This window comes from Pseudopodoces humilis, chromosome 3, assembly GCF_049639895.1.
Source record: "Pseudopodoces humilis isolate 2021_Gansu_Grassland_sample_001 chromosome 3, ASM4963989v1, whole genome shotgun sequence".
In the NCBI taxonomy this organism is placed as follows: Eukaryota; Metazoa; Chordata; class Aves; order Passeriformes; family Paridae; genus Pseudopodoces; species Pseudopodoces humilis.
Genome location: NC_142202.1, coordinates 30330103 through 30355985, shown reverse-complemented (window position 1 = coordinate 30355985; position 25883 = coordinate 30330103). Strand labels below are relative to the sequence as shown.

Sequence of the window (25883 nt, the reverse complement as noted above, 5' to 3'; positions counted from 1 at the left end):
AACTTATAAAAACATTAGAACACAAAAACAGTATTTCTATTTTGAGTCATCATAATTTAATTTTAACCATTCATATTTTTAACCATCATAGAAGACAGTAACATGTTGCCATATTCACTATAAGACAAAAAATTCCATCCTGACATTTCTGCTACAGCATTAATATCCCTGAAAACACTATTTTCCCACAAGGGTGTCCTAATTAAACCAGGTCTATACAAACTGAATCACACATGCTTTATTCCCTACACAGACAAAATTTTCCAAGTGCTCTTACTTAGCTAAAGTTTTGGGGGTTCTGATTGGGTTTTGGTGGTTGCTTTTTTTACAAAATTTAAGGCAGCTGCAGACCTTTCTATTGCGCAAACCTTTTTTTAAACAGGAAACCAAAACAAAACTGAAGGGTTAGGAAAGAGAGAAATATATAGAGGTTTGACTTGCTTAAATACATAACCAACATAATACGTCTCTCTCAGCAAGTATAAATTATTGTTAACCTTCCCATCAAACCTGCCAGGAGGAAAAATAGCCTGTATTTAATTTGCTAAACAGATGATACCTTGATCTATGAATTCACTCATAAGGGTCACTCTAATTTTCTTTGTGGGATATGCTTAAGAAAACAAAGGAGAAGGTAGGAAAAAAAATTTTTAGGTAGTCTCACGAACTAGAAAGTAACCACACCTTAATCCTTCTGCAAATCAGATCCAGGCTTTTGACAAAGAAAGTCTCCTGGATTTTGAGGATCAAAATGTAATCTGTAAGTATCTTTCCTATAAATAGTGCATGATATCAGGTTGGCCTGTGTTATAAAAATATATAAGACAGCCATTCATGAAAATACTTGGGGTTTTTGTTAAATTTGAGTAAATATCTCAACAGAACAGTTCAAGCACCAGATTTACACATTTATAACAGAAGACACATCAAATACATCTGCTTTGTGAGCAGGCTCAAATTAAATCCTAAAACATAAACACTTAAATGATTCTAGCACAGGACTTCAAGAAAGTTTGTGTGCTGCACTTTAAAAACATGAGCAAAGAGCAAGCGGGATCACCAGCAGATTGCTAAAAAGTTAACATCAAATTGTTTATTTTAAAGTCTGAAAATATGCCTTCTAAGAGTAATTTCAATGAATCACAGTAGTGCATAAATTGCAGAGTGGTTAAACTACTACGACACCAAAGCATCAGGGAAAAAATTTGAGTACCGCGAAGTACAGTTCAAAACACTGAACTTATATTTTTTAAGAAATAAAATTCGGATTAGATGGCCACAGCAGGGCCTTGAGAAGCCAGCCAGGGGCAGGACGAGGGGGCGGCAGGAGGCTGGCGCGGACTACAGAGGGCGGCCGGAGCCGGCAACGTGCCCAAGGTCGCGCCCGGGGTAGCCCGGGCCGCCACCGACCCCCAGCTCGGGAGGCGCCAGGGGAGGCGACCCCAGCCCGTTCGGCCGTCCCCTCCCTCGCCTCCACAAAAAGGCACTTCAGGTGAAATCGCTTCCCCGCCAAACGGGCCCGGCGCCTTCTCCATACGGCGGCGCACCCCCGGCCCGCCCCGCGTTGCCCTGCCCGCGCCCAGCGGGAGCCGCCGACGGCAGCACCTCGAGACCCCAGGCGGCCACGGGGCCGGGGCCGCCGCACCCCTCATGCCCGCGGGACTCACCGGCCCCGCCCCCGCCGAGGCCTCCTCCCCACCCCCGTCCCGCCGCCGTCCATACGTCACCCGGCGGCGCATTGACGTCACCGAGGAGCAACGGCCTGTGTGTGGCGCAGGAGTGAGTCCCGCCGCCCGCGGGAACGGCGCCGCCTGCCCCCCATTTCTTGCTCCGCCCATGGAGTGCCGGCAGCTGGGACACAGCGGCGGTGCCGGGCCACCAGGACTGTGAAGTAGTCACTCGTGTTTAAACCTTCCTTGTCCGCTGCTTCTTGACTGCGTTCAAAATCCGTGTTTCCTTGGCAGCGGCATGCGTAGCTTTTGCTCTTCGGTGCGTGTGCTGCTTTCCTGCGTCAGGAGAGCGTCTCCCAGCGAGAATGGGGAATGTGGGCCTGTCGTTACGTAACCATGAGAGGGACTTCTGCTGCGCTGCAGGAAGCTCAATTTAAGCCCTCCGAGAGGCAAAGCACTACACGCTATTTAGTTCTATACTTTATTTAGCAGAAACGAACCCTTCCTTGGAAGAAGTAAAAATAATGGCCTGTAATCAGTGAGAACATGAAATAATTTCAAAAGTTTTTCTAAGTCTAAATACTTCAGTACTGTTGCAGGTTAAAAGACTTATCATTAAGTGTTTTTCTGTAGTAGTTTATTCTTGGATTTCCTATCTGTGAATACTAGTTTAAATTAGTTCCTAGTATGAGAAGAAGTAGTAACTTCTTTTTTTTCAAAACAATCCAAACCCACATATTGCCCACTTCATGATACTCCTGTAACGAGTTTGTAGATGCCAGTGTTTTTTTACTACTTTCCTCTTTATTACCTCATAATCTATCATGGATACATTTTGTCAAGCACATTCTAAAGCAAGGGTCGCTACAAGATTAGCCAACATGCTTAGAGTAATTTTTGATTACTAAGCAGAGAAGCTTCAGCATAGCCCACTCATACTTGCATAGTTATCCACTGGACTACATAATAGGAAAGATGTATCCTATGTCTTTCTGAACAATTCCACAGGTGAGGGTATGGGTGTTAATGTCTTTGAAATACTCCTGAATGTCTCTACCAACTTCAAGCCACAGGTTTGTTACAGAGCCCAGTTTGACTCCTGAAACAGAAAAATGGGCATGCACAAGCCTAAGTTTCTGAACTTTGGGGAAAATGACATGTTTAAGGAGGAAAAATGTGGTAGGCAGTTCGGGAAGGCTGTACCTTCCTAGTACCACAGCCAAGGGGGAAGAAAGAGGACAACATGTGGCCAGGAGTTTATAAAAGGAGACTGCGCCCTCTGAAACCTTGAGAGAAAACTGAAGACAGTTCACAGCCCCAGTGAACTATCTCTCTTTATTCGAATAAAGATGCAAGACTCCTTTGTCTCCTTTGTAGACACTGGCTTTTCATAGTGTGGCTTTTCCACTCACAAGGGGGCTCATCCAGGTACCTTCAACCATTTGAATCCAGCACATGGCAGGAGGAGCTGGAGTCATGTAGATAATATTTTAACAGAAGGTGGGCATGAAAGGCCTGTCCGCACAAACCAGCCTCTGGAATAAGTAGTGATATTAAAGCCTAAAGTCCTTGAAACTTTCCTGCAAGAGAGAGAATAAAGCAAAACAATATTCTTGTGTACAGGAGAAAAAAATGTAAGCCTGTGTGTATTAGCCAGTAGTAACTTGCTTAGCCCGCAGACCCTGTAAAACCCTGTAAAAGGTGTGCTAAAGATAGAAATAAACGGTGTTCACTCTTACTTCTGTGAAGACTCATGAATAGCTGGCCGTCTCTCAATATCTGGCTCGCGAATGGGACCCTGCGGGCAGGGGGACTTCAGTGGGTCCACGCACGGTGGGACAGGGCCTTGGACCAAGGTTGGTGGGAGTGGATCTGAGCGCAGATAGACGCTACCTCGGATTGGTACTGGATAGACGATCTGAGTGCGGTGAAAAAGGTGTCGGGTCGTTGGGGGAGTCCAAAGGTTGAGGAGTAAGTGAGGGGTCGCGCCCCTCCCCCAGTGGCTGCACGAAAAATGGATGTGGAGTTTGTGGCAGCTAAAAAACTGCTTCTTAGCATTACTGTTAAATGAGGTGAAGCAGTCAAGGAAAAGGACCTGGGAAAGCTCGTTGTATGGGCTAAAAATCATGGGTGCTTAACGGTGCCCCCACTGCAAGCAGTTGAAAAATGGACGGATATAAGGGCTTTGATGTGGGACACAGCAATCACAGAAAAGAGTAAAGTCGCAGTAGCGCTCGGTTCGATATGGAAAATTGTGTTGGCTACCTTAAAAGATAAGAAGTCTGAGTCCAGGGTCGCAGCCACCGCTTTAGAAGCCATGGCTGGGCCCAAGACGGACTTGCCACAGCAGTCACCTCCTGCCACATCGATGGGAGAAAGCACTGAGGTGTGCGCAGAGAACAAAGGCACCCCCAGGGCAGAGGCAGTGCAGAAAAGGCTCCAAGGCCACGCTGAACAATTACAGAAGCAGTTGAGCAGAAACAGGTGGCTCAGACAGCTTCAAAGAGAGACAAAATAGCCAAAAAATAGTGAACTATATGGTATCTAGTTCAAAATTCATCACTGTAATTAAGAGTTGATAAGCTGCAATGGTCACCATTTTTACCACCTGGCCCTGAGAGGCTTTTCATGTAACATCACCTGTTTTTGTAAAATCGTGCCCTTTTTCCTCTATCTGCGAACAACGAGAGAGATTGAGAGAAAGAACTGCATATGTTAAAGTTAACTTCGTGAGTTTTTTTTTTTCTTTCTCTCCATTTTTCCTCTCTGAGAGAGTATGTGGGGGATGTGAAGATAACAGCAGCAGAGAGCAGCAGCAAAGTGGGCAGTTAACTCCCCCTTCTCCCTCTCTAAGAAAAAGCACTGGGATAGTACCCAGTTTGTGAAAAAGTCATGATTCATTGGTTTTTTTTAAATGTTTTTATATACCCTTTTAGAGTTAATTTTGTGTTTTAAGTAATTATGAGTTTATGCAGTTGCAGTTTTTAGAGTTTTACTAAAGAAATTAGTGTGATTCCTTGAAAGTTCAAAAAGCCACTTTTTTTAAAGAAGTGTTTAAAGTGAATACTAACAGAAGTTACCTTGCAATAATTAGTGTTAAAGCCTAATGTTAAAACATTGTATGATTTACAGCTACTAAGAAAACAACCTTTCAATTAACGTTATCTACAAAAGAGATTTATGGTTTAAAAAATAAATAGCTAAGAGAACTTTACTATACAAGACAAAGTTAAGTTAAAGCATATATTACCAATTTGCTTGTTTTTTCCACAATTTTAATAAGGTAATTTCAATGTGAGTCTTTTTGTTATATAAAACATATATAACAGCACATATACTAATTTGGATTTTGGATTTTAGTTAAAAAATTGGACTTGATGTTTCTGAAAAGTGCTACAGAAGCTGAATGGCAACTTGCCAAATCCTGTGTTGCTGTGGTTTTTCTCTAGAAAAACTACACTTTAAAATCCTAACCACTTTAAACATATACTAGGCAAATTCCTGTTATGAATAAGTATTTTTAATAGCATTTGCAATTATTGTGAGTTATTTTAAAGCCAAATGACATAGAATTGTGATGTATTTGTTACATTTTTATAATCTTTATAGTGAATCCATGTTATTGTTATATTGTGTTTAAAAGGTATATATCAAACTTTTGGTTGCCTTTTTGTAATAACAGAATAAGATTAAGTTATGTTTTTATCCAATATACATTAAATGTTAATAGAATTAAGAAAAGTCAAGTTTCATTATTTTTAGGCTTGAGTGTTTTTAAGTTAAGTTTTATAACTTGGATATTCTTTTGAGGTTAAGTTTTGTTATTTCCTTTTGTCATAATTAATTTTTATTAACTTTAAATATTGTTTAATTTAAATTGTTCTATGTTTTATTAGAGGCACTTGTTTAAACTGCAAAGTATAGTTATTTTCCTAGAGAGATGAAGATGACTACAACTGAAACAGCTGTGATAGAACACTGATGAACCTGCATGTGGATGTAAGTGAATGCAGTCTGTGACATCCTTGATTTCATTGAGAGTTCTATTGGTTGTTGCAATCTCTGCAGTTTTTGTTTTTTATAGCTTTATTATTTTTCAGTGTTTCCAGAATTCCAAGAAAATGTATCATTGCTGAGGGTCAGCTGCCATGGGAGAGGCTTCAGATTAAACCAAATGCTCAATGGTTTAACTGGTCTGCTATCTATGGTTTCTGATCATTTGCTTTGTACAAATGCATTTTAAGTTTGCTGTGCTGCAAGCATCTCATAGCTGCTACTATTGAGAACCTTGTTTTGAAAATGAGTTAAAAGGCATCTTTCCAGTTTAAAGCCTTAAGGCCCTGGCCAAGCCTTGACTTTACCTATACTGAATGTTTGCCAACAGATCCAGATGTTTTTGCACCAAATCAGATTTTGAGTCATTTTTTGACTTAGCAATTTGACCCTATTAATATGACAGCTGGATCAATTTTGAAGCGGGCTTGGAGAATCATTTCCGGAGGCAGTTATCCAATCCTTCACTGATTTTTTTGTTTTCTGTTTGTTTGCAAACTATGGGATGCTGGTGCAGTGTTTTACTGGTTAATAGTAGTTTTATATTACATATGTTATTAGTAATGTTTATGATTTGATTGATTTTTAACTGCTATAGGTTTTTATTCATTGTGTATATAGTTTCATGTTAATGTTGATGTGTATGACAGAAATACATCTCATTTTTATTTTTTATTTTAATGGGGGGAATTGATGCCCTAAAAGCATTTGATTAGTGTAATACATTAACTTCAGGGGAAGAAGTGTCTGTGTTTTGTTGACAGGTTCAAAAAGGTCATCTGTTCATCTGACCAGACTGTCTGCCTCTGAACAAATGAGATCCAGTGAACAGAGAAGTCACCACACAACCTTGATACTCCAAATAAGATCAGAAGTGGACCTGTCAGAACACAGTTGTGTCTGAAAACTACACAGTTTACCAACAGAAATTTTATGATGTTGTGTCTCTACCAATTTTTTTTCAGTTATTCTCTGTTTTAAGATTTAGAAGGATCTGAAGAACAACCTAAACATTGATGCCTTCAGTCAGTCACCAATCGGCTGCCAGCTGATACCACGGGAGCAGCGGACGTTCCAAGACTGAATTGCATTAAATCATTGTTTGTAAGAAGAATTTTATGGAAGATCAAAAGAGTGTAGAAACTCCATCTAACTGTATATAAAACAAATTGTAGTTGTGTGTTTACCCTTTCAGCAAATTGCTTTCACGCTTAGATTGCATGAATACCAGAGCACGTGTGTTAAAAGTAGTTAGATAATAGTTTAAGATAAATAGTTTAGCCTGTGTAGTAATTCTTATATTAGTATAAAGTATAAGTATTCCCCCTTCAAGAGTTAATGTAAGCATATTTGAAAGTTCCTTTAACGTTAAAGCCTTAGCTGTGATTCTGCAATCATGGTGGTCATTTGCATGGAACAAACTGCTTATGGTAATTGTGCTGTGTAGTCCTAACTGTCTGCTAGGTAACACCCAAAAGCGACAGAACATATGGATCACTCTGGCACACTTGACAGGCCAAAGGTCAATGTGTTTGAGCCTAGCCACACCTGGAGATCCTTTTCACACCTGTTTCATAGAAGTCCCTGAATGTGATCCTCAAGCATTTAAAGGTTTGGTTAGTAACGAGACTTGACTGAATTGATTAGCAATGTTGCAAGAGTGCAATCGCACTATTGGTCTCACATCTAGACAACTTGAAGCCTGCTGGCAAGCAAAAATTATCTAAGTTCTCAATGTTACCATAGGGCCCCCAGAAGAATTGGACTTGTTAGGTTCCACCAATACCTCAGGTGGATGGATAATGTTTGAGCCCTATAGAGGAATGGCTAGAGAGCAAAGGTCATGTTCCCATGCAGCAGTTAGTTGAGAAAGAATTAGACAATAGAGTACAGTTAGTGTGAGATGTTGCAAAGTTAGGAAGACCTTAGTGATAACTGTTAACTGAGAACAGGATGCTGTGATCAGAAGAATGTAATTCAGCATAGATGAGCGATCACAGGAATGTGGAATTAGGTGGAGTTGACCTTAAATGAAAATATCCAATAAGGAGCTTGCTTTTGCACTATGTATGAGCCAAATTATTGATGCTATATAAGTGGCTTTAGAGTTACCAATAAATGAGACTTGCTGATCATTCATACTGAGTGCTGCATTTCTCCTGCCGAACTCATCAAATGGCGCCCGAACAACAGGGACTTTTGGGACCCTAGGGACCTTTGGGACATTCAGAACCTTTGGGACCTTTGGAACCTTTGGGACCCTTGAAAACCTTTGGGACCTTAAAAAGGAGTCGGAGTCGGCCAAGGGAGTTGGCAACAGGGGACGGGTCCTCTGCAGCAAGGATGGCAAAACGCAACAGCTGTGCTGCATTCCAGGCAACCTCACAGGAGAGTCCTGATCACACAGCAACGGTGCCGCGCCCCAAGCGACCTCAGAGGAGAGTCCTGGCCATAACATGCTGCTGAAACTTTGTAGGGGCTGCAACAGCGCGCGCTGACGGTAAGATGGAAAGGCAAGCAGCATATGATTTATTTACCTGCTTTTTAGAAAAGCGATAGGTTAAATACTTTGATTTGCGCAAGGAGCTTCCTGGACTTCTTGGTTATGGGTATGCTCAGGGTTGTTTTCAGAATCCCCATACAGTCCATGAATTAAGTGAGTGGCCAAAATTTGGAGATAAATTGTGGGAAGCTGTTTTAGATGATGATAAAACTGCTAAAAAATTGGGAAAACTGTGGTGGACAGTTCATAATGCTCTCTTGCAGTATCAGGCTGAACAGGCAGCTGCCACAAAGGCATCTGCAGCTATGTCAAAAAATAGATTATTAGAGGAAGTTAATGAGTGTCCATTGCCACCCGCCACGAATATAGTAATTTTGACCCGCCCCCATGCAGTCACTGACCCCTGCCGCAGCTGCTAATCCTTTTGTGCCATCTCAAATTCCTTCACCTACTAACCTTGATTCTGGAACAGAGCCTGCGGCACCGTTACCATCCTCCCCTATGGGAAATAAATCTGTCCCTGGGGAAGGGCATGAGTTAGGTGAGACTATTGCGCGGGAAAGAAGGGAGACATGGGCTACGTTGGCACGGAATATATTGCAAGAGGGAGATCAGGAAATAGCAGATGCTGTATTGGAAGTAGCATGTCTGATTCAAAGATTAGTGCAAGCTGCATTTGACCAGATTAAAGAGCCAGGAGGTATTCCATCTTATATGGGTATTAAAAAAGGGCAAGATGAGCCATTTGGAACATTTATTGATAAAGTGGCTACAGCTATAGAGCGGGCAGGTGTTCCTGAATATATGAAGGAAGCATTATTAAAACAATGTGCATTACAAAATTGTAATCCAGCAACCAGGTCAGTTTTAAATTCCCTGAATGCTAATTGGACTATTGAAGAGGCATTAGAAAGGATGTCTAATATACCGGCAATGTTAGTCCAGGCAATTAAAGAACTAGGGCAAGGGTTAGAAAAGCAGGCTGCATCTGCTCCGAGTCAGGTTTTAGCAGCTCTTGCACCCCTACAAGTGGCTACAATCAACAACGGCAGGATTCCAGCCTCCCGATTCAAATGTTTTCGCTGTGGCAACCTTGGACATATTTGGAAGGAATGTACTGTAACATCTATTTTGTGCAGTCAGTGCCGGTCTAATACCCACGCTGATAATGTTTGCCGCCGGAGATCGGGAAACGGGAAGGTCAGCGCGAGAAGCCGCTACGCTACGACACAAATAGTAGCTGCTGGAACATCAGTTCAGCTTCCCTCCAGCCTGCCACAGCAGGGAGCCTCGGCCCAGACCTGGCAGCCTCAGTGACTGTGGATTTATTGATTGACATCTCAGCCCTACAAGATTCCCACGGGTAATAAATGGAAAAGCTATGGGTTCAATAGTATTGGGACGCTCATCTGCTAGTCTAATGGGACTTTTTACCTGGAGTAATTGATGTGGACTATGCTGGTGAAATATGTATCATTGCATATACACTGGCACCACCAGCCAGAATTGATAAAGGACAACAAATTGCACAATTGGTGCCACTAAGCTTTATGTAGATAATGTTTTACAACCACTGTGGGTTCAGTGGCCTACAACTATTATTTATCATTATATGGACAATATTCTTTTTGCTCAATCACAACCTTTTGCAGATAAACAAGTTACTTCAGAATGGACTGGTTGTTGCATCTGAGAAAATACAGCTGTCATCCCCATGGAAATATCTCGGGTGGACTTTAACTGAGCAGTATGTTGCCCCTCAGAAACTGTCATTAAACATGTTACTTCATACTGTTCATGATGCTCAGCGATTGCTAGGAGATTTACAATGGCTTAAACCTGTTGTGGGTATTCCTAATGAACTTTTACAATCCTTACGACCTTTGTTAAAGGGTACTGATCCTACAGCACCTATACAGGTCATCAGTGAACAACAAGAAGCTCTCAATAAAATAATGGACTGTATCCAGACAGGTGTTGTTCGTAGGAGATCCAAACTTGGACATTAACCTTACTGTATGGTTTGGACCTCAACATCTCATCGGTGCCCTGACGCAGCAACAAAAGAAAACAGGGGAGATATGGGTATTAGAGTGGTTGTTGCATGTTCACTGATGCTGGAAAGAAATCTCGTACAGCTGCTGCTACATGGCAAGATTCAGAAGGACAATGGAATCATCATATTATTCCAGCTCGAAAGGAGGACACATTACAAACTCTGGAATTGGTTGCTGTTGTTTGGGTTTTGGTGCAGTTTAAGGGTCCTGTTAATGTTGGTAACTGATTCTTTATATGTTGCAGGAGTGAGTGAACGTATTGAAAATGCAGACATAAAGGAAGTAAAAAACCTTCGTTTATATGAACTGTTTTTGCAGCTTCAAAGAGCAATAAAGTTGAGGACTGCTGCCTTTGCTATTATCCATATTTGTAGCCACAAATGGGATGTGGGTTTAGGAGAAAGAAATGCTAGGGCAAACTGATTGGTTTATAAAGATCCAAAAACAAGTCTGTGGGGAGGTCCTAGCAAGGTACTCTATTGGGGACGTGGTTATCTTTGAGTGTCTACCCCCACAGAGCCTGTCTGGGTGCTGAGCCGATGGACTAAACCTGCTGATCCCAGTGATTTACCTTCAGCTGATCCAGAAAATTTAGCAGATACTTCTCACTCTCTACCATCAACATAGAGACGGGATCTGATGAACTCTCACATGAAAATCTTGTGTACAGTACCAAATTGTGAATGTTATCCTTTTGTATGTTACATTTGTAAAGTGTGTAAAGAAAAGTGGTGGACACATTCTAAGTGGGGTCGATCCCCAAGAGGGATTTGTACAGAGTGTTACAACTTTGAAAGAAATTTGACTGAGATTGCATTACAGGAAGGTGTGCAAACAGGACAATTTGAAAAAGGATCTGATAGATTGTGGGAGATTTATTCTTTTGGGATAAATCCAGAAAATTATTGTTATCATCCTAATACCCCTTTACCATATGTTATTGAGATAATCACAATACATTGTCGTAAGACACTTACACAAGTCAGGTGTGATATCCCAGGGGTAAAAAATAAAAATTGGGAGCAATTCTTAAAATGGCAGTCTCGAGAAAAAGGATCTTTCCCTGAAAGCTATCCCTGCTGCCGAGAAGATGGAACACCCCGTGGTTCAAAGCAACCGAATCGACGGGTGAGGCAGAGGGGTAAAAGGAAAGGGAAGCAAGATCTCACATGGGATCCAGCCAAGATGCTGGCTGAACTGCCGCAATCCTTTTAAAGTCCTTAAAGGACTATCTCTGATCAGGTTGTTGTGGTTTACCATGATAAAGGGAAATTAAGGATTTTTGATTGACATGGATGAGAGACAAAATATGTGGGTAACGTGGGCTAATCAAACTGGACAGGATAATTTTTGCTTTTCAATGGCTACCCCTTCAGATCCTTTTCGAACTTGTTTAGTGGGCGCACCTTTAGATGATTCACTCAATGCCACAATGTTTAAAAACTGGACAAAGAATTGGAAAGCACCCAAGGAAGCAAACAAAACATTATGTGAAATTCCATCAGGTAAATTTATGATCAATATCTGTGACACAGGTTTAATTCCAGCAAATCCCACTGGTGCTCAAAATTGGTACATTGCTACAGGTTTAAATGTTACTGGGTCAGAACCACAGGAGTTAAGAGTGTTAGGTTCAGCCCCTAGCAATTATTGTTTAACTTTTGTCAATTGGACTAGGAACAATCATGCGAAAAAGTCTCATGGGCCAAATAGTACAAATGTTTCTCCACAAAGTTTGTTATATTTGCAAAATAATGATGCATACTGTGGCAATTGGTCTCACAAAGTAAATTCTAGCAGTACACCTCTACAATTACCACCTGGTATTTTTCTAATTTGTGAAGATCGTGCATGGCAAGGACTGCCAGCAAACATTTATAGAGGGCCTTGTTATTTTGGAAAATTGACATTATTTGCACCCACTATACAGCCATTATTAGGAGCCAATAGAACCAGGTTATGAACAAAGAGAAGTGTGTTTCAATTGGGGCCAGAATGCAAAGATCAGGTTGAACTTTGGGAACATCCTACAGTGATTGTGTCATCTATTTTTACACCTGGAGTATCTAGTGCCCAAGCCTTAACACAGTTACGACGACTGGCATGTTGGACAGGAAAGCAGTTTAATACAACATCAAAGGTTTTGTCTGATTTGCTTTTGGATATGAACAGTGTTAGGCATGCTGTATTGCAGAATAGAGCTGCTATTTTTTGCTATTAGCACAGGGCCATGGCTGTGAGGATTTTGATGGGATGTGTTGCATGAATCTTTCTGACCATTCAGTGTCTATTCATGCTCGTCTTCAACAACTACAGAACAATATGAAAAAATTAACCATGGAAACAAATCCATTAGAGGAATGGTTTCAATCCCTAGGCCTCACAGGATGGTTAAAAAATTTGGCACAAATGGCAATTGTTGTTATATTGATCATTGTGATTGTGTTACTGTTTATTCCTTGCATACTGCAATGCTTGCAAAACATGGTAAAGAAGGCTACTTCTACAGTTTTGTTAGTACAAAAAGAAAACAGGGGAATTATAGAGGAATGGCTAGAGAGCAAAGGTCATGTTCCCATGCAGCAGTTAGCTGAGAAAGAATTAGACAATAGAGTACAGTTAGTGTGAGATGTTGCAAAGTTAGGAAGACCTTAGTGATAACTGTTAACTGAGAACAGGATGCTGTGATCAGAAGAATGTGAATTCAGCATAGATGAGCGATCACAGGAATGTGGAATTAGGTGGAGTTGACCTTAAATGAAATATCCAATAATGAGCTTGCTTTTGCACTATGTATGAGCCTAATTATTGATGCTATATAAGTGGTTTTAGAGTTACCAATAAATGAGACTTGCTGATCATTCATATTGAGTGCTGCATTTCTCCCGCCGAACTCATCAGAGCCCCAACTGTCGCTCTGTTGGGAACAGCAAAAAGAACGACACAGACTCTCCTGTGAAGTCGAACTGGAGAAATTTCTCTCGGTTTATTACCTCAGATCTTTTTTATAGACCGATACGTGAAAAGTACAGAAAAGAAAACTCTTATTGGTTAGTAAACTAACACATCACCATCATTGGTCAGTGGGGTTCACCACCCCTCAACCTTCTCTTGCAAGAAAACAAGGAACAGACAAACAGCACCTGCAAGGCTGCTTTCTATCTCTGAGAATTGTTTTAATTCCTCCTTATGAATTCCCAGGCCACTTTCACAGGCAAGACTGAGAAAGCTATGCGGCCTGCAATTTCCACAGGCACTGTGCTCTCTGTTTCAGAGTTAGCATCCACACCCGACAGATAGCCACTCCAATGGGGTGGTGCAACACTGGGCTACAGTCAATGCTATAGTTGATCTTGTTACTCACACTGAAAGTAAAGTTTTTATTCTCACAGGACGATTACCAAAGCAATTACCTAGTTCTATATTCCTAATCTGTGGAGATAGAGCACGGAATGGAATTCCTGCTAATCCACATAGAGATCCTGTTATCTTGGGAAACTTACTTTGTTCCATCCAAGTTTACACCAATTGCTAAATGTAGCTGATAAAATAAAAAAAATAAAATATATCAAATGGTCAAAGCAAAGCCTAAATGAATTACAATGTAATGATGTCAGAAACCCAGACTTTTGGAATCGTGATATAATATAGGCAGCCTCCTTCTTTATTCCAGGAGCAGCTGCTGCTAAAGGCTTAGCAACTCTAAAAAGGCTCACTTGTTAGACTAAGAAAGAATTGAACTTAACATCCACAATGTTAAGTGAACTTTCCGCTGATGTGAGTAGCGTACATCATGGAGTATTACAACATCAAGCTGCAATTGACTTTTTGCTCTTGGCACAAAGACATGGTTGTGAGGCGTTTGAAGGCATGTGCTGCTTGAATCTTACTGATCATTCAGTTTCCATCCATAAGCAACTACAACAACTACAAGATAGGTTACATGCCCTGAAAGAAGATAGTGACCCCATTAGAAGTTAGGTCGCCAGCTGAAGTATCTATCACTGGATGGTTGAAATCTCTTGTGCTAGAAGGGAGACGGATTTTACTTATAGTGTTAATTGAAATGATGCTTTTAAGTTGTATGTTATCTTGTCTTCGCAAAAATGTAGAATGAGTCACATCCAAAGCCTGGTTTGTCCAAAAAGAGAAAGGGGGAATTGTAGGTGATATTTTAACAGAAGGTGGGCGTGAAAGGCCTGTCTGCACAAACCAGCCTCTGGAATAAGTCGTGATATTAAAGCCTAAAGTCCTTGAAACTTTCCTGCAAGAGAGAGAATAAAGCAAAACAATATCCTTGTGTACAGGAGAAAAAATGTAAACCTGTGTATATTAGCCAATAGTAACTTGCTTAGCCCGCAGACCCTGTAAAAGGTGTGCTAAAGATAGAAATAAACGGTGTTCACTCTTACTTCTGTGAAGACTCGTGAATAGCTGTCCATCTCTCAGTAGAATCACACCTCACCCAGTTTTCATGTGACCAGCTCCCTTTGGCACAGGCCAGCACCCAGCAATTGGGTTCCCAAGACTGTCCAGGAGACAGACAAGAGGTGTACCAGTGAGGTCTATGAAGAGTCTGCAGGAAAGGACCATTGGAAATTTCACTTCTGAGTACAATGATCCAAAACAGAATCCTCAAAGCAAAACAGCAAGCCTTTCAGTCATCTAGAATTCAACAATGAGCAACAAAGCAACAGGTGCTTTAAATTTTTTTGTAGTTTTCACCAATGCTTTATTGAGAAGTGAACTGCAATACCGTTACACTATTTGTTAGCCTTTGGTTACACTACACATTATTCGACAGCCACATAACTGAAAAAGTTAGATGCTAGTCAAACCAGAGTAAGACAAGGCAGAGGATTTTTCTTTCCTTGTTTGAAGAAAAAAGGGATTTAAAAACTTATCATTTGCACTGTTTACAACATGAGAAACTGCATAAAATCAAGTAATCTATGTAACACATGGAAATGCTACATGTTTTCCTGCTGCTTGCAGGTACATACCATAACTTTTTTTTATGCGGGCAGATTAGATCTCTAGTAGTAGTAAAATGTTGCTTCAGATACTCCTTTTCATTAATTTCCTAAGACAGAATATACAGGGCATTTAAGTTAAATATAGCCCCAGGCTTCTACTTAAACAAAAATTATGAGCAAGTTCTTTCTAGTGCTGAAAGCGACAAGGGTCACTGTGAGTTAAGAGCTATGAGACCTCTTCTCTTGGCTCTCAGTCAGCAGTCAGAAGCTGAGCTGAAAGACTGAGTTCTTTCTGCTGTACAGATTTATTGCCTCTATAAAATTTCTTTTTGCAAGATTGTTGAGGGCTGCTCCTTAAAAGAGTTTTGCTTGGAATAATCTAAGAAAGATTATGACTTTTGTAAGCATGCTGCTACTCCTGTCAAAATTATCCAGACATTTTATTTTCTAGTATAGAACACAGGACATGAAGTCCTCAGGATCTTTTGACTTCATAAAAAAATACACTGAAGTTTCTTTTCACCTCCTCATTGATGATCATTAGTTGTAACACAGGATTTGTTGTTATTAGTTTAAATCTAATCAGTGTGAGATGCAGTGAGTTTCTGGTCACATACCTTTTGACACTGTTTATTGAAATAGTAACATAATGAATGTTCAAGAAGAGAATCTGTTTAAGTGCTCTTCCAGAAAACAATTGAGTATTACTAACTGGAAACAATTTGCAGTGGCATCACAGGACAAGAAAAGAGGAATCCAAGTGAGGTCCCAGGGGATAGTTTTGGAGGAGACTCTGAACATGACTGATTCCTCTCTATTAACCAGATTTCACAAACACTGTTACAGATTTTCACCAGGAATCTGAAAGTGGGCCTCTCTTAGACAATACACTTCAGTAGAACTAAGTGAGAGTCACCATGTGGTTAGGATTCAAAATTTCAATCCAGTAGCCATCAGGATCCTGAACAAATGCAAGTCCTTTCATTTTACCTATTAGAAAAAAAAAATAAAAAAAAGAAAAGATAAAATTAAGACAACATGAGTGGTTCTAAATGTCAAATATAACTACTTAGAAAAATATTTTTCCTTTTGCATTAGAACTAGTTCAAATTCAGATGGATAATTCTAGAAACATCCAGATTAGTTTTTAATCATCATAAGGTCTTTGTATGCAAAACTGTCAATCCTACTCTCAATAAAGCTGTAGTTAAAAAGTCACTTCGGAATTCCATCTTTTGTTGACTGAAGTTTCTTGCATGTGCCCCTGTAAGTGTTCGTTCTCAAAATTCAGAAAAATATTTTGTGCTCTAGGGATGTTTTGATATATTTTCTTGAACTAGCTTTGCTGGTTTAAAATTCTGTGTTTCTCTGCTCTGTTCATCTTCCATCATTCCTGAGTCTACACTGAAATTTTACCCTAACATTTTTACCCTGTCATGGTTTACAGTACACTTCTGCATCACTTCATTAAGCAGAGAAATGTAGGACATGATTGTTATAAATTTTACTGTTGGAAAACATATTACTCATTAAATCAGGATCCCCAAGAATTTGTTTCAACAGTAGATCAGGATAGCACAGCTTAACATGCTACCTTTAAAGTGTTAACCACATACTTGTAGTTATAGTTGCTCCATTAAGTTATTTACTGTAACAGAACCAGCCTAGCTCTTAATATATTCTAGTCACAAAAACAACTGAGAAAACAGATGTTTGATCAGTAAGGTAGGAAAACAAACCCCATGCATGATCTCCCAGACTGCTCTGCAAATAATGTAAAGCCCAAAGCTTCCTTCTCCTCCTTGGAATTTGCTGCACGAATTTTGTTTCTGAATTTTAAAGAAGAGCTTTTGCTCTGCCCCTGCCCCTTGTCTGTTTCAGGAGGTTTTTTTTGTGATTCCCTCCATTTATAGTCTAAGCTTGTTCTTCTATGTACTTTCATTCCTACTACTGCATAGCTCTAAGTCAGCAACTCTCATTTCAAGCCTCTCTCAGGGCTTAACAAATGGGCAAATTAAAAAAGGCTCAGAAACTCTAAAATGCTAGAAATAAAAAGATCTATTCTTAATTCAAAGAATCACGTTAAGTTTTCAGCTACATTTCTTATTTTGCTTCAGCTGAGAACACAGTGAATAAGATGAAAATCAGTTAAAATCTCTTTCCAATTACTAGTATTACATGTCTGTTTTTGAATGCATCAGTCCTAAAAATCTCATGAGAGATTTCTTTTTATGAAAGAGAATCCAACTGAAAAATGCAAGACTTGTCACCACTTCTGCATTTTGGGATATTTTCACATAGAAATTCTTTGCTTATATACTCTCTAGACATTTGTGCTATACATTATGCAAGTCAATTATCATACAGACTAATGGGGCTATTCCTACCAAAGCTGAACAGAATAGTTAAAAATACAGTAACTAGTAGGTTGTATAGTAGGTGTTAGGTGGATTTACATGAAAATAGCCAGAAAAGTCAAGAATGACTCAGTTTAAATGGGTGGGAACTATTATGTTTTCTGACTTATTTTCCTAAGACAAGAACCATGCAGATGTGCCATGTGAATTTGATCCATGTTACAGTAAATTCTGTAACAACTCTAGGCAGGCATGTATACATGACATGTAAACTATGACATCAACAGAGAATGTGAATTTTACTGAAGGTCAGGCTGCTTACAGAAGGCACACAGCAGACTGATGAACTATTGTTAGTGGGATGGATCTATTGCTAGTTTGCCCACTCTATAAGGGGGTGCAGGGGTAACTGGTTCTGGAAACCTCTAAGCAGTGGCAATTCCTAGCAACACATTACACAGCTTTACAGGAAGATCTCCTAGACAGGTTATATTAAAACCAAGGAAAAAAAAATTACTTGCATTTCTGATCAAGACTTACCATCATCTGGTTTCTTCACAAATTTCACTCCCAGCTCTTCAAGCCTCTTACAAGTTTTATAGACATCAGGAACAGCAATTCCAATGTGTCCTGTGCAAGAAGGTAAAAAGAGTGAAGTGCATTTTAAGCATTGCTGAGGGTTCTGTGAAAAAAGTTTGTTCAGTATTTCACACTGTAATTCACATAAGCTATGACTATATTTAAGAAAACATTCCAGAAACAAGAGCGTTTTGGGTATTAACATTACTCTTCTTCAAAGAGCTGTCTTTTGCTAATGCCTTTTAAATACAAAAATTTGAGTTGAAGTATCTTATGCTGTTTAGACAAGAGCTTTATTTAGAAAAAAACAAGATTTTCAATCAAACTGTTATATTGGTAGTTTCTTCCTTGAAGCACAGCTCCATAACAGGATTTTGTTGTATTTGCTGTTTAACAGTACATGGAGTTTATTGTTAATGCTGTTTTTGCAGAGGCTGACACTAGTGCAACACAAGGACTGAGTTTACAAATCAGTTCAGGAGCTTTAAATGTCAAGTGGCTGGACTGAGTGTGAAACTTATTTCACAGCAGTGACCTTACAAGCACTCAGAGTATCAAATCAAGCCACATAAATAATATCCTCAGTGCTACAGAAAAGAAGAATTGTTCTTGCACCTGAAAATCAGTAACAGTGGATTATACAGCAGAAATCCAAAATTAAATCAGTTGTAACATCATGATAATATAATACACAGGCACAACTGATGTTCTTCACTCAGTTGTTACAATTAGCATGTGTCTGCTCACCAAAGTATTAGATTCTTGATAAAGAGTTTAACTATAGCTCATTATTCTAAAACACATTGGCTCATTTATTTTCATCATCTCTCACAGTATACATGTTGAAAGAAGAGAGATAAAGGGCGAAAGGCAAGTTCCCTTCTTTCCAAGAGTTAGTACATTTTATTTCAAAGCTTAGAAACTATAAACACAAGACTAAAGACCTACCAAATCCTCGGGGATCTGAATTGCCATTGTGATAAGACTGACTGTCATCATTTTCAGTGCCCCAGTTGCTGTAAGAAGAATTATTACATATTGAAGAAAAGCATTAAAATTAACAAATACTAAATGTTCAGTTTCTTTGGGGGAGGGTAAGTTGTTTCTCCTAAAAAAACAGAGAATTTCAGCTGTTGGCTGCATTCATTAAACACAAAGATCTTCCCCAGTCATGGTCTCCAGGGACGGTGTTGGGGCTAATCCAGTCATGTTCACCTTCCTTCACTATTATTTATGGTTTACATTTGAATGTGTCAGAAACACTCCTGTCTCAGTGAGATCAGAAAGATTTTGCTGCACAAGTCAGTGTATCTGCCATCCCTGAGGAACAACAAGTGAGGGTAGCAAGCCCTGGAGTTAACTAAGACAGCATTTGGGAGATTTCTGCACAATTATAATGATCAGTCACATTACTAAATTGTCCTGTTTACAGGAAGCATGTACTTTGACTTAATACCCCTTTAGATTAAATTCCAAAAGCAATAGCTCCCATTATTAGGATGCTTTGGGGAGCCAAATAAAGGTCTAGCCACGCTGGGTTTCCCTAAGTTACTTACCCAGATGGCATGCATATAAAATACAGCAAGTACTGTTTCATATAAATGTTCACCTAGCAGTTTGAAACAGCTCTGAAAGAGGAAGATTAACCTTTCCAAGTATACAATCTCAGATATATTTTAAGGATGTATGACAGTGAAGATGTATCCACAGTAATCATTAAAACTTTTATTCAATTAATGGGGTTTACACTTATCCAATACTGTTTAATCACTGTTAGCTAAGTGTCATCTCTCTTTACATAAACACTTACTGTGTCAGTTCAAGTGTAGCTTTTCTAGAGAAGGTCCAAGTTGTTCTCTCAGCTTTCTCTTTTGGGATATTGTTTTTATCTTCATACCCCAGGAAATAGAGTGAGAACTTCATAGTAGGAAAGTCAAATTTTTGAAGCAGTCTAAATGGCAACAATTATTTTGAAATAGTAAGTTAAAAGGGTAGTCAGGTAGCTTGCAAATAAACCAAGATGCTTCCCCTATGGAAGAATTATTTCCATTAATTTTTGCTTTTCTATAATCCACACCTTGAAATAGCTACATTTTAAACTATCAAATAAAAACACTCCAGAACACATTACAAACCTACAAAATTTAAAAAAATTGGATGTTTAGACACCAAATTACCAGTAACTGAATAGAAAAGTCAGTACAAAGGCTTGCATCTTCAGGTTTTCACACTGATACTTGACTGTGTTTTCACATGAAAATCTTTAACCAATTTAAAATTTCACCAAGGAATAAAAATATCTACTTTGAATCTTACTCATTCTGGAGAGCTCACTGGCACCAAAGTTTGAGAACACAGCAAACATACCTTTAGATGAAGTACAGTTACAGTTTCAATAGCTAGCTATAATGACAAAATCCCTTTCAGATGTGACAAATCAATTAAAAATACATGAGACATATGTTTTTATGTAGGACATTTAACTGGAACAAGCAGGCATGCAAAATAATCTAATTTCTTTTTTTACAAGAAATTTAATTTTTATTTTCACACATTTTCACTACAGTGGAAGTAATTTATTTTACTTTAGTCTGAACACATCTCAAGATGCTTAAAAACATAGTATTTTGTTTTGAAATAACTCAAATGCCAAGAATGCACAAAAAGCCACAGCATGAATGTGTTTGGCTGCTGCAGAGCATCTGCCTCCCAAAAGCCTCCTCCAAAAGACTGAGCTTAGACCTTGTCTTCACCCTTTATTGCCTTGTTCTCATGTGATTGAAGGTAATCATAAGCCACCTCTGAGAACTAGCAGAAAATTTAATTTCAAGATTTTTAACAATGACTTCTTACTATAAGCAGAGTCATAAAAGTAAGCAACCAGTTAGCTGCAGGCTCAGTGAGGAGGAAGTAAGCAAGTTGTACTGATAATTAATGACCTATTTAAGAAAAAAAGGAATTTCTAGTCAAGGCAAATATTAGTTCATTTGAGCTCAGGCATCTGCAGCTTACTGCCAGATTGCTCAACTGAGCATCAACTGATGGGCCAGCATTGTTTATGTCGTTAGACCACTTAGTATAATTACATCCAAAAATATAATTATTTTCAGAAGAACAGGAGAAAAGCCCAAACTTAACATGGCATACAAATTCTACTCACGTCATTCCAAGTACCCTTGTATAGAAATCCAATGACTTCTTAGGATCCTTTACTCTTAACATTGTCTGCTGAAACATGAAATCCTGAGGGAAAAAGAGGTTTATTCTTTATACATCAGCCAGAATTGAATTAAGGGTATTAACAAAGATGCCAGTTAGTAAAGAATGTAAAACTAGAAGGTTGAGAAGTAACAAAGAGAACTACATTAAGTGTAAATAAAACCTTTTGTCCTAATTCTACAAGTACAAATTTATTAAATAAATCTTTGTAATGTAATATTTAAAACAAATAAAACACATGAGTGGCATAATTCAATATGTATTATCAAAAAAGGATATCCTTACATTTATTACTCTTTTTTTAGGCTGTAACATACATGGCCAACTTCACACACAAGCACAACAGACACATGAATATTCAATATTGAGCGTCCTAGATTCCTGAGCTCATTATTACTTCATGGCACAAGTATTGAGCTTCTGTCAAGCTTGACTGTATCTTGGCAGCAAAACCAGCCTGCAACTCTGTAAGGATATTTTCTTCAAGCCCCAGAGTAACTATATACCAACAGCCTTGTGAACGACCGAGTGGATAAAAAGTGAGTGGCAGAATAATTGACAGGGGTAACGGGGAAAAAAAACCAATTACAATGTTCTTCTAATAAAAGGTGAAAAAGATTGGGGCGTTTTGACGGGGTTTTTTGTGCCGCCTGGGAGGGACTGGCTAAAGCGCCCCGGAGCGCTCGCTCAGAGCCAGGACAGGTGCGGGCCCGGCCGAGTGTGCCCCGGGGGGCTCAGGGGTTCACAGGGAGTGTCTCGACCCGGTCCAGCCTGCCCACCCCTCGCCACGACGCCGAAACCTGCCGGGCTGCCTGACAGTCGTGCCCGGAAACACTTCGCTGCCCTGCCGGGACCTGACCCGGCCCCATGCCTGTCCCCATGCCCCGCACGTCCGCCCTGTGAGGCGCCGTGAGAGGACCAGGAAGGAGCAGGAGCCCAGCCCCGGGGCGCTCCCGTCACCCCCACCCACCCCACCTTAGTGCTAGCATCCGGCTCCGAGCAGGCGTCGTAGGCTGCCTCGTCCGTCAGCCCGCTGAGTTCCACGGGGGCCGCCATGTTGGCATTGAACGGTGGAGGGCAGGAGGAGGGAGAGGAGGAGGCGGGAAGTCGGCGCTGCGCCCCGCCCCATCCCACCCCAGCAGCGGCCGGGCCTCTCCCTCTCAAAGGCGCTCGAGTAGCGCTGCGAAAGTGTGGGATCGGATCGAGGTCTGCCAGTTCATCCCTGACGCATAGCGAGCCCCTCAAGCTCTGAATCAATCTTTTCAATTTTTGTTTTTCTGTTAGTCAGTAGCTATATCTGCACAGTTATGGTTAAGCGACTACATTGTGAGTGTCGTCTGCTTGGCTATCTTCTGTTTTAAGGAAAAAAAGAAGGCAATCCAAAAATGAATAGGCTCTCTGGATGAGAGCCACCAAGAGTGAAGTCAGCAAAACTGAGCAGTAAGTGGGAAAAAGGTAATCCCAGCAATTGGCAATCATGATCACTGACTCATTGACCACCTATTCAAAATAGACCCAAGACTCAAATGGAAGGAAGAATTGTACCTATGGACTAACTATCATTAGAAGTGAGAGATATAACTAGCAATTACAGGATTGAGCACTAATTAATAGCAACGTTATGTAATTTGTAACCAATGAATGCTGATGCCTTTGTTTGTTGGAATTTATAAGTACAAGTTTTGATTATTGGGGAGCCAGCACTCTGTGTGTTACCACCCAGCTCTCTACTTGGAGCAAACTAGAATAAGAAATAGAAATATCTTGCCTCAGTGTATGAATTGATGCTGCACAGGTAACGAGCCCTTGTTCAGGACAACATAAGGACCAAAGGGAAGGAGCTTCCCTGACCATGGCATTACTTAGCTGAAGCATGTCATGAAAGTGAGGATCCCCTACGGTGACTTCCCTGTCAATTGCTGACAATGCATCCCTCCAGCTGCCACTGGGAGGCCGAGGGTAACACACCAGTGCCAGAGTAGACACTACTGATAATCCTGCTCTACTGGAATGGTGCTGCTTTTGTAAGTCCTGGCAGTGTTGGGCTGTTTGGGAATCCTGGTCTTGCCTTGTTATCATCCTCATGGCAGCCTTGGTTTAGAATTGACATAGGTTGATTTCTGCTTTTTCCTCCAGGTGCTAGGAAAAGATTTCAAGTAGCATTTGTCAAAGAATCATATAACTGGGCAGATTGGAAGGGACCACAGTGGATCTGTTCCAATCTCCCTGTCATGCAGTGTTATTCCAGAGTACATGGATTGTGTCCAGATGGTTTTTGAATATCTCCAGTGAGGGACACTCCACAATCTCTGGGCAATCTGTTCCAGGATTCAGTCACCCTCACATTAAGAACTTCTTCATATTCAGGAGGAAGTTCCTGTCCATCACCTTCTGCCTTTTATCCCTTATCCTATTGCTTGGCACCACAGGGAAGCGCCTAGAAACATCGTCTTGGCACTCCCTTCCCACCTCTCCACCCTGGCCCTTAGATATTTATGCACAGTGGTAGGCCTCCTTTCAGTCGTCTCTTCACCCTCTGGAGTTACACACTATCCTTTAGCATAGAAATATAATTCCAGGCCTAAGAATGAAGGATAATATTTTTCTCAAAAACGCAGAATGAAAACCAGGATTGAATACATTGTATGGGAAAAAAGAATTAAAACTCCACACGTCTTATAATCGAGAGCAAAGCACTTTTGCAGCACAGAACTCAGTCTGCGTTACTCAAGTAACTCAAGGCACATTTAACCACGCCAACCGCCCGGGCAGGAGGTTCCCAGGTACACGAGATCTTTACGGTGGAATGACGGTTCTAATTTTGTGGGGTCGAATTTTGCCCGGCCGTTCTAGGGGCCGCCCGACGCTCTGAGACCCGCGCCCGCGGCTCTTGGGCGGGCGTTGGAGCCGCCGCCCCGAGCCCGCCCCGCAGCGGTTACGGGCTCCCGGTTACCGGCCCCAGCCCCGGTCTCTCCGCCGAACCGGGAGGAGTCTGCCCACGGCGGGGCTGGACCACTCGCTCCGCCAGGCGAGGTGAGTGCCCATGGGCGCTGCGCTGTCGGGGGACCGCGCCACGCTGCCCACCCTGTGGGGAGACACAGTTCTAGCCAGGTCGGTGAGGATCTTCGCATGCATCTCTCTGACAAAGCTGAAGTGCAGGCTAAGGCAGCTCAAATTTTCAGAAGAGAGCCGAAAGGCTGTATTCCCAATGTTTAGTGATCGGGAATCTTCCACTTCTTCCCTATCTTTTTTCCTCCTTCAGCTCTCCTAAGATGATGCATGGTGGAAGCCAGACCTATTTTCCATGAATGAACAGGTCCTGTAGAGAAGGTTTGGAGCATCCTGGTGAGAAAGAAAGGAGTTTCTGACATAAAAACGTGGTTTTTATTCCAGCTGGGAGAGGGGGGCAAATGGAGCTCATACAGGTTTTTGAAAAGTGTAAGAATCTCACCTGAGCCACCAGGTATGTTGAGTATAGATTTTGGAGGACCAAGGACAATGCCAGGATACAATGCAATCTTTGGGGTTTTTTTAAAGAAAGCTGCGAGAACCCCACCTCTCTCATCTTGTGCTTTAGGTGAAAGTATTAGCTAAAATGAACCAGTTAAAAGGCAAAGAAATTAGCATCCAACCTATTCCACTTGAGTGGAATAATCAAGGAGGAAAGTACCACTGATAACTTTGTAGATGACCAGGCCAGTCAAAGAAACATGAAGAAAAAGAAATAAATGTAATTAATTTAAATGTCTTTCTTTTTTTTTTTTTTTTTTTTTTTGGTGGTTTTCCTAAATTTGTTTCTTGGTTTCCTTGGTGGTATGTTTAGCAGGTGATTGCATGCCTAAAACCATAGAGCATTGCAAATTTGTCACCTTTTACACAGGTAAAAATAAGGAGCTAGTGTTGTACTACCAGATGTTGCTTTTATGTCAGCCTCAACTTTGATTTTTTATTTCCCAAATCAGGTAATAGTATCTAAGAGGGTATATAACAATTTTACAGCAGTGGTAGGCTGCCTCTAGGCCTCATATGAACTGCTAAGGAATTCTTGATAGTTGTCTTGATCCTTTTTGTAATGGTACACTGAGCAGATTAGCAATTCCTGTGTATGTGCATTTTTTTGTAAGCTCAGTTGCTGAATTTGGGTATATATTTTAGAAACTAAAATTTAAATAAGTAATTTGTATTTGAAACCATTTCTACTTCTCAGCAATCCGATACGCACTGAAATTATTTATATTTTAAAACATATTTTTTATATAGAGAGGCATTCACTTCACAAAATGCATGTGTATGAAAAATAGTCTTTAAAAAATGCCTCAATCTTTGTCTTGACATTTGTAACCTATCATAAAAACATATATAAATGTCTGGCATTCTAAGAACTGGAAGAGGACTTGATGAGACTATTGCATTTATACACCTGGAAAGATAGTTTTGTGATGCTTCTGTCTTCTGGAAAAGGTAGACTT

The 25883-nt window shown here is 40.4% G+C and overlaps 3 protein-coding genes and 1 pseudogene across 3 annotated transcripts in view; 2 read left to right on the top strand and 2 right to left on the bottom strand.

Moving 5' to 3' along the window:
• BTBD9 (BTB domain containing 9) overlaps window positions 1-1744 on the bottom strand; it is a 143627-nt gene extending 141883 nt beyond the window's left edge. Inside the window, exon 1 of the mRNA XM_088052755.1 lies at window positions 1668-1744. The gene's annotated coding sequence lies outside the window, so the exon portion shown is untranslated. The remainder of the gene's footprint in view (window positions 1-1667) is intronic.
• Window positions 1745-11574: 9830 nt separating this feature from the next.
• On the top strand, window positions 11575-13154 carry LOC148184620 (syncytin-A-like; annotated as a pseudogene).
• A 1830-nt stretch (window positions 13155-14984) lies between these two features.
• On the bottom strand, window positions 14985-22504 carry GLO1 (glyoxalase I). Its single transcript, XM_005533238.3, has 6 exons — window positions 22390-22504; window positions 21356-21438; window positions 20006-20146; window positions 19144-19211; window positions 18157-18246; window positions 14985-16249 (listed from the first exon to the last, which is right to left on the bottom strand). Exons 1-6 carry the CDS (start codon window positions 22468-22470, stop codon window positions 16161-16163), a joined length of 552 nt encoding a protein of 183 aa, XP_005533295.1. The 5' UTR covers window positions 22471-22504; the 3' UTR covers window positions 14985-16160.
• Window positions 22505-22708: 204 nt separating this feature from the next.
• Window positions 22709-25883, top strand: part of DNAH8 (dynein axonemal heavy chain 8) — a 126046-nt gene continuing 122871 nt past the window's right edge. The window contains exon 1 of the mRNA XM_088052644.1: window positions 22709-22869. The gene's annotated coding sequence lies outside the window, so the exon portion shown is untranslated. The remainder of the gene's footprint in view (window positions 22870-25883) is intronic.

Bases quoted from the DNA above. Each gene is read 5' to 3' on its own strand.
- GLO1 (XM_005533238.3), bottom strand. From the start codon at position 22,470: ATGGCGGCCCCCGTGGAACTCAGCGGGCTGACGGACGAGGCAGCCTAC. The intron at 19,212-20,005 runs GTAAGTGTTTAT...TTCTTCTTACAG, and splicing joins GCTACACTTGAACTGACACA to CAACTGGGGCACTGAAAATG. The intron at 18,247-19,143 runs GTAGGTCTTTAG...CTTCTTGCACAG, and splicing joins TTCAGATCCCCGAGGATTTG to GACACATTGGAATTGCTGTT.